The following is a 15,053-nucleotide window of genomic DNA, read 5'->3' on the forward strand; positions in this document are numbered from 1 at the left end:
AAGCTGAGAATTCTTGATCAATAAGAGTATGGCCCACAGCACCTAAAGAGGAGAAAAGAGGTTTGGCTTTATTGTAGTAGTCGGTAATGGATTCAGATCCTTTACGCAGAGTTGAAGTTGGTATTGTGCATGAAACACATGGGTATTAGATTTGGGAACAAGTTTTGAAGGGTAGTCCAGACTTCATGGGACGTGCTACAATCTAGAACCTGGGCAAGGACCAAGTCTGAAAGGGAAGAGTTGAGAATGGAGATGCGCAACTGGTCTTGTAAGACCCACTTGTTGTGCTCAGGATTCGGGTTTCCATCAATAAAGGTTGTGGAAGAGGGAATGGAACCATCAACATATCCGTATAGTTGATGACCTTTCAAGAATGAAACAATTTGTGCTTTCCAGAGCAAGAAATTTTCAATGGTAAGTTTAATATTTTCAGACTGTGTGGCAGAGGAGATGAGTAAGGGTAGATGGGAATTTTTTTCTGGTGTTGCCTTGTATTCATAGAAGACGCTAGTCACGGGCTCTAGATACCATATTGAGAAAACTGATATGCAAAGATGGAGAAGAGGTGTTTAAGAATATGCTCGAAACAGAGTCAGACAATAGTTTCGAATTCTCCTTTTATTTTCTGTCTTACTTACAATAGTTACTACAGTAACCTTTTTATAATAATTACAAATAACAACTTTTGATTCCTTCACCATTATGTAATGATAGCTATCCCTATGGAGAGTACAGTTTGTTACAACATATTATTCCTCTAGCATCTTGGTTGTGTTGTGCGCATAGGTTTGCTATGTAAGACTGCAGTGAGTGAGGGACACATCTTGGCTGTGCGCATAGGTCTGCTGTAGTAAGTGAGGGGCTGTGCTCAGTGCGGCAACAGACAGGAAAGAAGGAGATGCCTTAATTAATATGCATTGATCGATCAAACTATGTTTACGCGCTTGTAACCATGCAATTAAAGGTCACAACCACTCTTGATCGTCGTGCATGTGACTTTTTTTAAATATCAAATATCTAGATCGAATCATCTGTAATATCATAGAAGTATCAAATATCTCAGTTGTGCTCGAAATTACAACTCTTGTAAAATACCAACGAGGATAGCTAGAAAACAATAATTGAGTCCTCATGCATCTGTTGAAGCTTCGACAGAGGTGCCTCGATCTACATCTCGACAGAGGTGCCTCGATCTACATCTCTCATTTGACGTATGTACGTACGTCTCAATTAAGCCCGTACGAACATACATAGCAAATAACTACAAGCTACAAATGAACAAATATTCATCGATCTTCTTTTCCAAAGACATGATCGATCAAGGATTAGCGAGGATATGGATCAGTCATTGAAGCCTCATTTTCTGAAGCTTGGAATGATCGGTCTGAAGACATGTCTGATTCAACGATGCTGTGCATTAAGAATGCAGGTCGTGAGGGTACGGACAGAGCCATGGAGTAACTGTTAAGCATTAGGAGGACTGAAGCCATTGTTGGTCTCTCAGCTATGTTCTCTTGAACACATAGTAATCCTATGTGGATGCATTGCATTATTTCGGTCGTTGAACCAACCCTCAATGTTGAATCAATAAGATTTGAAGCTGTTCCTTCTCTCCAGTTTTTCCATGCCTGTAAGATATATGATATTACAGAGGCAGAGACAATATATATTACAGAGAAAATCGGTTTATTGCAAAAGGGAAATATACTTAAAAAAAATACATTGTAGCACTTACATGGCTAAGAAGATTCTCCATATTCTCCCCATTTTGGAAATAATTGTTCTTTCGCCCACACACCATCTCCAAAACTAACACGCCATAGCTGAAGACATCGGACTTCACTGAAAAGTGTCCGTGCATTGCATACTCCGGAGCCATATATCCACTGCATGAGGACGTATATACATCAGTAATGTTGATATTGATTGAAAATCTTCGTGAATGATCCTTTTATTAATTTATAGGGGACAGAAATATTTACAAGATATTAGCATATATACTTACTAGGTCCCGACAATTCTCCTTGTATTAGCCTGAGTTTGATCTAGTGTAAACAATCTTGCCATACCGAAATCTGAAATTTTTGGGTTCATCTCTTCATCTAACAAAACATTACTAGTTTTGAGATCACGATGAATAATGCGAAATTGAGAATCTTCATGAAGATATTGAAGCCCTCGAGCAATGCCAACTATAATTTTGTATCGAATTGTCCAATCCAAATGTAAACGCTTGCTTGGATCTACACATTCAATTAAGCATATATATGGGGTTATAGGACAAATATATATACATATAAATATATATACATATAAATATGTACATATAAATATATATACATATAAATATATATACATATAAATATATATATATATATATATATATATATATACAAGTGTGTTGGAACATACATGCAACTTGAAAAAATGTAATCGTACCAAATATGAAGTGGTCAAGGCTTGCATTCGGCATAAACTCATAGACAAGAAGCCTTTCATTTCCTTCAAAGCAGAAACCTAGGAGCCTTACTAAATTCCTGTGTTGAAGCCTGGCAACTAATAAGATCTCGTTCTTAAATTCTTGATCACCTTGTTCCGAACTCCTAGAAAGCCTTTTCACAGCTATTTCTTGTCCATTTGGAAACTTTCCCTGAATAGAGATGTATTCATGTAAAATGAATCTTGTCCTCCAGTAATTCAAGTTACAGATTCATGACATAGCAAGTTTATCATATGATCATATTGTTCATGAATTACCTTGTAAACAGTACCGAATCCACCTTGCCCAAGTTTGTTTACGTCGGAAAAGTTGTCTGTAGCAACTCTAATCGTGCTGAAGTCGAATTGCAAGGATTCAGCCCCGCTGTTAATTTCATCCACTGTGGAAAGATAAGTCCATAGCTTAAAGATCAGTGAGCAATTTATGTGCATAAAACATCAGCTTCATTCTTCGTTACAACAAAGAATTTGATGTCATTCTTGTTCTCGCCAGCAGTACTGCCTAGAACTAAACCAGCATATATATGCCAAAAAGTGAAACATAATGTCTGAGTTTCCACAGTGTCTCAGTTTTCTTATGATTTCCATATTTAAGATAAACCAAATCCTTAACAGTTAGGAAACAATGAACCAACTTTCAACTTACTTTCAACTTTCTTCCTTTGCTTCCTCATCCTTAGATAGATACAGGTGCAGATGCAGAAGATTAAGACAGCAGAAACAACAGCCGCCACGACTATAATGATAGTTCGAGAAGAGTTACTCCCCTTTCCTGCAGAAACCAAAATTCGATCAGTTCTGAAGCAATGATTCCGAGGCTGAATTGTGAAAACAAACAAAAAATATAATTTTGGAATGTAAGAAGCTGTGCTCCTCCTCGGGGGGCGTCTGGACTAGGTGCATGGGTGATGAAGGATGATAGAAGCGGATGAAATGAAGAGAGAAAATGCATGCTTAATTTGTAATTAAAAATTATGTAAGTTTTTAGATTTTTTTTTTAAATGGAAATATAATTGATATTGATGTTTGTTAAAATGAATAATTAGAGTTGAAATTTTTATTATTTTGTTTAATTAATGTATGTTGTATATTGGGATTTGAAAAAAATGAACAAGTACAAATCGAAATTAGATGGGTTTTTGAAAAATATTGAATTAGAAAATTCATCGAGAATAATAATATAAATAGTATAAGTTATATAGAATAAAAAACTGTAGCCAATTAATTCTTTTGTTGATGTAATTAATAAAAATCATCGAAAAATGATGCACATGATTGACGACAGGGTCAAGTTTGTTCTGGGCAAGTCGGTAAGTCCAGTTAATGTCTCGTTTAAAAAGACCAAATCTAGTCAACAATTCAAACGGAGCGACTTTATCAATTTTTCCCCGTTCCACGTGGAGTATTCCTCCAAATTCTAATCTATCTCATTATTATATTTTTTTTAAAATTTCGTATAGAATAAAATAAATAATTAAATTTTTTTTAATTTCAATTAAATTTTTTTTAATTTTAATATAATAATAATATTAAAATATTAAAATATAATATTTTAAATTTTTAAATAAAATATAAAATTCTCATCTTACCCCTCAAATCTTCCCTTAATCTACATTTTTTTCTTCTAAACTTGAATGATATTTTTTTCCATTTTTCTTTTACTCTTTTTTGTTTTTAATTTTTTAATTTTTTATTTAATATAATTGCTGACATGGTGAGAGGAGTTCGCACACGGGCACATAATTGTGCCTGTCTCTGGCAGTACTGATCTTTGTAATGTTTTTTAAATTTAGAATATCATATAACATATTTTATAATATATTTTATAAAATATTTTATAAAAATACATCTCTTTTTAAAATATTATCATGTAAAATATTATAAAAAATAACCTGTATTTATTATTTTTCTTAATTATTAATATCTTTTTAGAATATAAGTTACGTTGCTTGCCCCTCCTATTGGGGGTTATAATATATTAGTCTCGTACATTTATCTTATTAATTATTAATTATATTATATAATTTATAAATTTATAAATTAATATAATTTAATAATTTATAAATTAATATAATTTAATAATTTATAAATTAATATAATTTAATAATTTATAAATTAATATAATTTAATGTGATACATCAAATTATAAAATTAATTTTATGATAATCAAATATAACGTATGAAATAAAATTATGTTATTTTATAAATTTATTTTTATAAAATATATTAATTGTCATAGTAGTTATCTCTTTTTAAGTAGAAAGGATTCAAAGGAAGAAACTTTCCAGGTAATGAATTTAGAAAACCGTGCAGGATAGAACCTAATTGCATTAGAATATATATAAGCCTATACCCAACTACGACTTACCTTGTATGATATAAATTAACTAGCACGGGTGTCGGAAATACATTTGGACAATATAGGATCAAAGTGGGACACAGCTGGAGTTTCGAACAGATATCTTAAAGAAATCATTGCATGGCAGACTAATTTTTATAAAAATAAATTTATAAATTCATCTAATTTGATATAATATATTAAATTATAAACTTAATTTTAATATAAAATAAATTCAAAATATGATATGCAACACGAAAATTTAGCTGTTTAATTGCAAAACCCACCAGAGAAGGACAAGAATGCTATTAATTCGGGCATATGGCTCAAATGATTTAGCTACAAAAATGTAAATAACTCAAACAGGCGAAATCCACTGACTTTTTTTTTTTTTTTTTTAAAGAAAATATTCTAAATTAAACCAAAAAGATCTATCCACTAACTTGCAGCATTCAAACTTTCGCCCTCCCAACTAAAGGGCACTGGCTAAAAAGATCAAACTTTCTTCGATCCCTTCATTCAAGCTTGCATATAATCTTCCTAGAAGAAAATAGATAGAGGACGACGTACAGAGATATATGGGAAGAGCCGTACCTTCTGCAGGCGGAGGAAGATCAGTACTTGACGATGGCGGCGGGGCCTCGAGAGTGGAACCATAGAAATGGTTGTTCTCATACCTTAAGTTGCAGCTGGGTGTAAGAACTCTCACTCCTAGCGCTGGACCACAACAAGTTGGAACTTCTGCGATGCTCTGATTTAGGCAATCGCTGCATTCCTGCTGATTCAAATCGGGAGTGCACTGCAAAAGAGCATATATATCGAAGTATGGGGAGCTCGCTTTTCCAGTTGCAAACTTGCGAAGAGTCGAAGCGCTAGCTGCAGCCTCACTTCTCAGTCTATCCAGCAACGTCTCTCGCACCTGGTCGAACGTCCCAGTCGGGTCCGTGACATTTACAGAGGCGTAAAGATGTCGCACAGGTTCAAATTGCATGACACCAAATATAGAGTTGTTCGAGTATCGTACTGTACAATTCATGTACCACATGATACCCTCCTTTTGGTTTGGGCATAGAAGTAAGAGCTCGTAAGCAGACATATTGACACAACTCCGGCAGTTGGTCGGCGTAAGGTCTGCTCTACAAAGTGCAACTGCGTTAACTCTGTCGGAGTTTTCTCCGGTGGAGAAATTGTAGAACCCATAATCGATTTGGGTGTTAGAAGAGAGGGAGGAAAGGAGGGTATTGACGTTTTTTCTGTAGGCACTGTTACTGCTAACGTTACCAGTATTGGAACAATCATAGAGCACGTAGGGATCTCGCTGCGCGAAGGCGAGCTTTACAAGGTGTGTGCATATGGCACAGAAAAGGAAAAGCAGTAGTCCTGAAGCTCGCATTCTTATTTTTTCCTCTGTAATCTGTGTACTACTCTTTGTAATTATGTAGCATTCTGCATTCCTTAGGAGGAAGTGATGACGAAGCCGCTTGTGCTGCCACTTGCAAGTCCATGGTATTGTCACATGGTAAACAAGGAATCCAATAATGCTGACCATCCGACTACTGTTCTCTTTCTTTATGCATTTTGTTTTTTTGCATTTTTTTTTTTAGGTGGGCATGTTGATAGGTTTGTGCGGTAGGTTGGGGTAACCACATTGTATTCATATTATTATTTTTCTGGCCTCATTTGCTTATGCTGTTAGGATGAAATGAAATATTTTATTGAATGTTAAATAAATTTTTTAATATAATTTTTATTTTAGAAATTGAAATTTTTGAATTGTTTATTATTATATTTTGTGTAAGAGTTTAAAAAAAATTATAATAGTCCCTCCTAAATCATTTACCTAAATTTGTGATATGTCGGAAAATTCTCAATAACCTCGTAAATTTAGGAACATTCATCCTCGTTTGACAGAGATTTATGGTTCGAAAAAGAGATCGATGTATGTTTTAGTAAAGAACTAACTTTTATATAGATTATTTACAAAGAAAAAAAAGTTGGGATAGAATGAATTTCTGAGCAAGCTGATCATGGTGAGCTCGGAAAACGACAAAACAGGAGCCTCTAATGGCTGCTGCGGCCTGCAGAAACATTTCCCGTTTCCGGTCAATTTTGTTTACATTTGACCGGAAACAAATGTGCGAATTAAGAATGCGTGGCAACTGGAGTGGCGACTGCTGATGGAAAGATGAACCAAAAGACTCAAAAATGATCAAAAAAAAAAACAAGCAGGGTCAAAATCGAAAAGTGGAGGTCCATTAATGGAAAGGGCATGAACCAAATGTGTTATCATTATAATTTTTTTAAATTTGTATATAAAATAAAATAAATAATTTAATTTTTTAAAATTTTTAAAATAAAAATAATATTAAAAAATATATTCTAACAATTTTTTATTTAATTTTTTATCTTTAATTTCAACTCATCTCATTTTATCTCATCTCTAAAAATAAACGAGATCTATTATTTTGACTTACAACTTGTGCATAATTTATGTACAATTTCAAATATAATAATATTTTTATTATATTCGAACTTTTAAATTAAAAATAATATTTAAAATAATATTATTTTATTATATATAATGTAAACAAATTGTCATAGAATAATATTTCTATATTTCCTTAATTTCTCCTCGGCAAATACTAGTTTTTAAAGACATCATGATCATGACCGAACAACTCCTCTACCATTTATTTACAACTTACCAATAAAATAATACTATGGTAGAAAAATAGTAAAGTAGTTGTTGTTTTATCATTTCTCTTTGAAAATTGGCTACTTTTTTATACTTCTTTGAATGATTGCCGTATTTCACTTTTTCCAATTTCCATACTCGGAATACTTTTGGATTGATCAGACGTACTGAGTGGTGGATGGATAAATGTCATGTGTGAACAATATTTATTGGAGAGTTTGGAAGACTTTCATAGATAATGACCCGACACAAACACCTTTATAAAAGTGATAAAATACATTGTTTAATAACTTAGACAAATTTTAATCTTAGAAGATTTTACAAAAAGAAAATATTTTAATTATAAAGAGATTTTATAAAAAATAAATTTACAAACTAACATATTTTAATATGATACGTAAAATTATAAAATTATTTTTATGATAAAATAAATTTCTAGATAAGATTTCTCTTTATATTATCTCTATGTAGTTGAAACGCTTATTTTTTAAGAAAATGATATATATAAAAAAATAAAAAAATAAAAAATCATGGCAATGACTATCCAAAAAACATGAAAATGAATTTATGCATTTACACATGCACCATGAAAAATAAATAAAAAATTCTGATCCTTCAAGTTTTGGTGAATGTGTACGTAGTTTCGCCCCTGATTTTGCTTATATACGTGCTTCTAGAAAACCAAGGCGTGAAAAAAGGGACATAATAATTCGTATTTGCGAAGCCATTATGAGTGTCGCTAATTCCAAGCTGGAATTCAAGGCTAGCTCTCTGTAGTCTGTACTCCTACTCGTTCAAAAGATAGTCAGATCAATTGATTGCATTTGCTTAGCTCTAATTTTTCAAGTACAGAAAAACTAGCAAATAGATCTTGAAAAACTTTGTCTGTCATGAATCTCAAAGCCTCAACCAAAGGGCAGCCAGAGATCAGATTCCTGGTTGTCCTGATCAATGAGGACTTGTCGCATATAAAGTTTTTGCAGATGTGGAAGCTTTATATAACCGCAAGATTTCAACTTACACCCATATAAACCTTAATCCGTTAATGTCTTTGCAGCAAAAACAGATTGGGACAAAGTGTAATGTATGTTTTTCTCGACAACAAAGTGGAGATCTAGCTCTTTCAGGTGGTTTTCGACTGCCAAATTAATCCACTGATCAATATGAAGGGCCAGTTCTAAATCATAGGAGGTAATACGTAGAACCAGTTTACGTATACTTAAATCCAGTTTTTGCTCGAGGTGTCTCTTCAGAGAATTGTCAATGAAGTCCATAAAAGTTCTCATCCCTCAAATCCAGATTTCTCTTTTCTTGAATCTTGTGTTGGTCAAATTTCAAAATGGCGAATGAAGTCCATAGCTCTCTCCACCTTTTGGACAAGACATTGGTTCGAGCTGCATCTTTTGTATTACGAAGGAGAGAGGATGTAACGGATGATGTGATCAGGAACTGGGTGATTAGATTCATGGATTCAACTCTTTGGTGTAGGTTTTCTGCGAACAAGAAGGATCAGAACAATTTCTATCAAAATGTTTCACGTCTTATTGCAGGGGCGCTGAGTAGAGAAAGAAATGGAGAAGGGGAGAGGAAATGGTTGGCTGAGGAAAGGAGAAAGGAGAGGAGCTACTGCGCGAGGGAGGGGGGGGGGGGGGGGGAGAGATGAATCTTTTTTTTTTATCATGCATGCTAGAATGGAGTTTCCTACACCTCCTACGTGGCAGCGCATCATTGGCGGGTGTAAAAGTAAGTAGGGATCATAACCTTTATAAAGATCAGCCCATTATCACAAGAGGGTTGTATTATGTAATAATAATTTTATTTAGATATATATAAAGAAATTTTACAAAAGTAAACTTGCAAACTAATATAGTTCAATGTAAGATGTCAGATCTAGTTTACAATCAGACATGCCATATCAAGTCACGTTAGTTTATAAGTTTATTTTTGTAGAATTTCTTTGTAGACTAAGCATTTTTTGTTTAGTGTTAGAATCATACATAACCCTATTCGGGAAACAAAAAAAAGCATAGAGAGGAGAAGAGAGAGTAATAAGAAAGAGAGAAGATGATAGGAGTGATCTTACACCCAAAAATTAAATTTTCTGAAGGGTAAGAATTGCAATTCATACATCCCTAGTTTCTAGTTTGTACTGATATTAGAACTAAATAGCAAGGAACTTATCAGTGAGATTGATTATTGACTATCCCATCAACAAACAAGAGCTATATGCAAACTAGAGCACATGGAACTTGATCAGTGAGATTGATTATTGACTATCCAAACAACAAAACAAGAGCTATATTCAAATTAGAGCACAAGTTCCGCTACTCACTATCGTGTACTGATTTTGGAGAACACCTTGTCCAGTCTCACATTATCGAGGGTGTATTTCAGTGAATGATGCTTCATTTATTGATTGACTTGGAGATTGATCAGACTCCAGCTCCTGTGTTAGCCTGTTTGGCTTTGCTCTGCTTCGATGTAAAAATGCTGGCTGCTGAGGTAATGGAAGCGTAACAGAGTAACTGTCGAGCATGAGAGCTATTGTTGCCATTGTAGGTCGGTTTGCAGGATCTTCCTGAACGCATAATAAGCCCATATGGATGCACCTAATCACTTCATTTCTTGAATAAGAATGTCTCACTGTGGGATCCAGCAATTCCAAGGGTGTTCTGTTTGTCCATTGCTTCCAAGCCTGCATTAATTCATTCAAAACAGTTGATTCCCTTTTCCTTGTTTCCAAGGCCTCCACCTTAATATGATTATTTGTCTGACGGCAATTCAAAATTAAAACATTAATCCAATACTCACAAAACTCAAGAGGTCCTCAGCATGTTCGGATTGATAGAAACCACTGTTCTTCTTGCCACTTATGATCTCTAGAACCAAGACTCCGAAGCTAAAAATGTCAGACTTCACAGAATATCGTCCATGCATAGCATACTCTGGAGACATGTAACCACTACAAAGGGCAGTACCATCAAGATAGCAATTAAGTAAGGAGAATAGCAGAAATTTCGATAGTCCATTATGGTATCATATATGTAGAACCTAGTAATCAATAAGATGAGATATGTTATGCACATAGCATCTCCAGTTACACTAGTCAGAGAATGAATAGGCAATCTTACAGTAACCATGGTGTATTTTGTTTTTGAGCAGTTCTGAGATGCAATAAAATAAATATATTTGTTGTAAATGATAAGGCAAGGGTAAAGATAGTGACCAAATACTTACTAAGTTCCAACAATTTTACTTGTATTTCCTTGAGTTTGATCCATGACAAATATCCTTGCCATTCCAAAATCCGAAATCTTTGGGTTCATATTATTGTCTAACAAAACATTGCTAGCTTTGAGATCACGATGAATAATTCTAAGGCGAGAATCTTCATGAAGATAAAGGATCCCTCGAGCAATTCCTCCTATAATCTTGTAACGCATCGACCAATCCAATTGTTGTTGCTTTGTAGTGTCTGTACAATTAAATACTCAAGTTAGAAATGCATGACATTCAAATGAATAGGGAAATGTTGTTATTTCTAAGAATCTCAGTCCTTATAGGTGGTTCAATTTACGATAAGCTCAAGACAAATAGAACATTGAAGGATTTGCAAGCGATCAATATCAGCTACTCTTAAAGGGAGGCTAATCAGGCATTCCCTTAGACATGAAATGGGGGCACAAAATATAATTAGACATAAGTTCAGATGGGCCAGACCAAATAGAAAGTAATCAAGGCTTTTCTTGGGCACATATTCGTAGACAAGTAACTTCTCTACTCCTTCCAAGCAAAATCCCAATAGTCTCACAAGATTCCTATGTTGAAGCTTGGCCACCAACACAATCTCATTCTTAAACTCTTCTGCACCCTGTCCAGATCCTCCAGATAGCCTCTTCACAGCAATTTGTTGTCCATTAGTAAGGATACCCTGAAAAATATAAGGGTTAAAATAGTAGTTTTAGTGCATATGAACCTTACCAAAGTTTTGCCTAAACATAATTTTGTACCTTGTAAACTGGACCAAATCCTCCTTCACCTAACTTGTTATCCTCAGAGAACTTGTTTGTGGCAGTTTCTAATATATCCAAGTCAAATTGCAAGGACTCGACTGTTGCAATTTCAACTTCAGCTAAACAAAAAAACAGTGAACGCAATAATTCTTAAATTGAAAAATTCCCTATCACAAATTGCTTGGACCACAAAGACAAAATTAATAATTAGATGTCTGCATCAAACAATCTTGTTTTCTTCACCTTTTTCTTCTGGTAAGGTATTGTATTTCTTCCTTGCTCTTCTCCGAATGAAGCAATATGCCACAAAGAAAAGAACCATAGAAACAGCAATTGGAATGGCAATGGCAAGAATTTTGAGCGATGAAGTTTTGCTTCCTCCTGGAAACAGCAGAAGTATGCATCATTGAAATGCTACATTCATTGTCAGAACTACTTCTTTCCTACATACATTAGATAAAATGTAATGATATACTAGACATAAAGTATGAATCAGTGGCCACCCAGCTTTTAAAGATACGTGCAAGAACCATGATAGATCACATTATAGCTTTTCCAGGTCATGTAGTTTTCTCAGTTCATGCTCGAAGTTAGCGATTAGCCACAAGGAACAATATTTACATGGATATCTGAGAACTTAGTGAAAAGGGGTCGAGTATAAAACTACAACACCGATGCAAGTGGCACAGTGCCTGCGTGATTCGGGATTCTTTTGAAGGATAGCAGATCTTTTATTTCAGTAATGTCTCCATGCCAGCTCTAAAAAAAAAAAAATTGGCGAAGGACAAAGATTCTTCTACTTTGTGCCTTTTAACTACAACTGCGCAAAAGCCAAGGAGTTGGACATGACTCTCTTTCAACTAAAAGAAGTAATAGCCACACCGCATAAGTACTCGGGGGAAAAAAACAGAGAAGAAAAATTGGCAAATCAGAGATCGGGGAAAAAAAAAACCAATGTTTAGGAAAAAAACAACAAACCATATTATCAATGGGGTTATTGAGAATAGTCTTTTTTTAAGGTACCTGGAGCAAGAGGAGGACGTGTAGGCGAAGCAGCAGTGATGGTGTAAAATGGGCTCATGTCATATCTAACAACACAACTGGGGAGCAGAACACCTCCGCGTTGTTTTCTATCGCAGCACATAGGAAGAGTACCGATGGCGCTTTGGAAACATCTAAAGCAATCGGAGTCGGTCAGGTCGGGCGTACACTGCAGCAGGCTATATAGCGTCTGTGAATCGGTGAATTCCACTTCCCCCGTCGCAAATTTCTTGCCCGATTGAGAGTCCGCAGCCCGCCTCGCCAACAAATTCAGCGTGCTGGCCAACAAGTCATTGAACCGATCCCCCTCTGTCCCTCCGATATTCTGCGTGCTGTTTATCTCTACCCCGGGCACTTCGTTAATGGTGGCGAAGATGGATAGATTGGAGTACCGTAAGAAGCACTCGTCGTACCATAATAAAGCCACTTTATCCAACGGGCAGAGTTGTCGTACCTCTTTGGTTGCAGTGGCAACGCAGTCCTGACAGACGGTGGTGTTGACGTCGCCACGGCAGAGAAAGAGCCCGGAGACCACCTCGGCTGGATTTTCACCGGCGGAGGCGTTGTAGAACCCAGTAGTGGCACGGGTGGCGTTAGAGGAAAGAGAAGAGAGGACGATCTTGAGGTTGGATTCGTAGGTGCTGTTGGCGGCGAAAAGGGTCCTGTTGGCGGTGGCGATGGTCGTCACCGAGCAGTAGTGACCGCGGTAAGTGGGTGCTGCTTCACCGGTAAGGCTTAGCAAGGGAATTACGAAGAGAGACAAAAGGAATTTGGAAAATTCGAAGCAAGGCATTGCTGGAGAGCGGTAATCACTAAACTTTGTTTGTGTCAAACGTTCTTCACTTCAGTTGCATGCCTGTTTCAAATTTCTGTGAGCGTGCTTGTCTTTGTTCTTTTGATCTGAGACGAGGTAACTGGATAAGTTCTTCATGATGCAGATACCACGATGAGGACATTGGAAGTAGGTGCTGCATCTGGTGCCTCTTTACGCAGGTCAACAAATGCAACTTTGATTTTTCTGCTTGCCCGAAGGTGGAGAAAATATCTTTTTTCAAGGAAGTTCTCAACTTTTCCAAACCTAATCCACTGTTTTTCCTCTTAGAAATTTATGGGTTATGGAAAATCACGAATTCGGAAAAGACACGACGGCGATTCAGGGGGGACCGTGAGGAATTCGTTGCGTTGGAAGATTGGTGTTGGATTGGTTATTTTATTCTTTAAATGTAATTAATATATAATTTTTTATTTTTAATTAATAATTCAAAATTTAAAATTTATATTGAATTAGTCATCACTCTCTATAATAATAAAATATTATTATTTTTTATTTTTATATTTTTATAATTAATTAATTCTATTTTCATAACCTCTTATAATCTTTAATAATCATATTCATTTTTATTTTCACAATTTAATAAACAAAATTTCAACACACGATATTAAGGAAAAGAGGCGCAGGAGAGAGAAAGAGTTGAAATATAATAAATAATGGGTTTAGACTTGTTATAAAACTTTTCATCTTTAAAAAGAAAAATAAAATTACTGTAACTCATATTTAAGATGAAAAATCTTTGACTAATTCAATGTGGGCCAGTTATTGTTAAAGTTAGTCAAATATAAAAATGAAAAGGCATTTGACCAATCTAATACCAATGCTCTTAGGAGCTTTCTTTTTTCTTAGCAGCCAGAAGACTACGCTCTGTTTAGACGTTGAACTTAACTCACTTGAGTTGAATTCTTTTTCAATGAGTTGAATAGTAGAAAAAATTATGTGGCATCCATCTAAATTAAGTTTAAAATATATTTAAATATTAAGATAAATTTAGTACTTTTTACGTGTAGGAAGATTTTGAATTAAGATGAATTTAATAATTTGAGAATTGAGTGTTTAGATGTTAAACTTAACTTAAAATTAGATTGAACTCAGTTGAGCTCAGCTGAGTACTAGTTTGAATATTCAGAATATCTTATTATTATTTATTATTTTTTTATTATTTTTTATTTACTTTTTACTATTATTTAATATTTTATCATTAATTTTTCACTATTATTTACAGAATACCTGAGAATATCTCACTACTCAAAAGTAATCTAATGTCCCGTTTGGATAATGAGATGAGATGAAATAGTTTTAGAAGTTAAAAATTGAATAAAATATTAATTTTTAATATTATTATTATTTTGAGATTTAAAAAAAATAAATTATTTATTATATTTTATATAAGAATTTAAAATAATTATAATGGTTTCTATATCTAAACGGGGCTAAAAAGAAAGAGAAATGCTGTAAATGTTGAGGAAGTTGAATCTACCCGTAATCAAGTCCAAGGTACAAAATGAATCTAGAAACGATGGTGAAACGAAAATCCAAGATGCAAATTGAGGATGAATTCCATACAAGCCTATCTTGTAATTGTAATTGTATGACTTTGTTAACATCTCTCACAATTATATTCGTTTATAATCT

At 34.5% G+C, this 15,053-nt stretch overlaps 2 protein-coding genes across 3 annotated transcripts; both read right to left on the reverse strand.

Annotated features, from left to right (window-relative positions):
• Positions 1-1,180: 1,180 nt before the first annotated feature.
• Positions 1,181-6,406, reverse strand: LOC121268187 (cysteine-rich receptor-like protein kinase 29). The gene is made up of 7 exons (XM_041172326.1): positions 5,432-6,406; positions 3,146-3,271; positions 2,758-2,879; positions 2,440-2,650; positions 2,006-2,243; positions 1,736-1,886; positions 1,181-1,628 (listed from the first exon to the last, which is right to left on the reverse strand). The coding sequence occupies exons 1-7, from the start codon at positions 6,384-6,386 to the stop codon at positions 1,326-1,328; spliced, it is 2,106 nt and encodes a 701-aa protein (XP_041028260.1). The 5' UTR covers positions 6,387-6,406; the 3' UTR covers positions 1,181-1,325.
• A 3,191-nt stretch (positions 6,407-9,597) lies between these two features.
• Positions 9,598-13,774, reverse strand: LOC121268190 (cysteine-rich receptor-like protein kinase 10). Of its 2 annotated transcripts, none has more exons than XM_041172333.1 (7): positions 12,569-13,774; positions 11,789-11,926; positions 11,543-11,664; positions 11,253-11,463; positions 10,770-11,007; positions 10,344-10,494; positions 9,598-10,227 (listed from the first exon to the last, which is right to left on the reverse strand). In XM_041172333.1, exons 1-7 carry the CDS (start codon positions 13,377-13,379, stop codon positions 9,907-9,909), a joined length of 1,992 nt encoding a protein of 663 aa, XP_041028267.1. In that variant the 5' UTR covers positions 13,380-13,774; the 3' UTR covers positions 9,598-9,906. The 2 variants fall into 2 exon arrangements, with proteins under 2 accessions (XP_041028267.1, XP_041028268.1); XM_041172334.1 differs by lacking the exon at positions 12,569-13,774 and adding an exon at positions 12,213-12,353.
• Between the last annotated feature and the right edge of the window lie 1,279 nt (positions 13,775-15,053).

Source organism: Juglans microcarpa x Juglans regia, chromosome 5S (genome assembly GCF_004785595.1).
Source record: "Juglans microcarpa x Juglans regia isolate MS1-56 chromosome 5S, Jm3101_v1.0, whole genome shotgun sequence".
NCBI classification, from domain to species: Eukaryota; Viridiplantae; Streptophyta; class Magnoliopsida; order Fagales; family Juglandaceae; genus Juglans; species Juglans microcarpa x Juglans regia.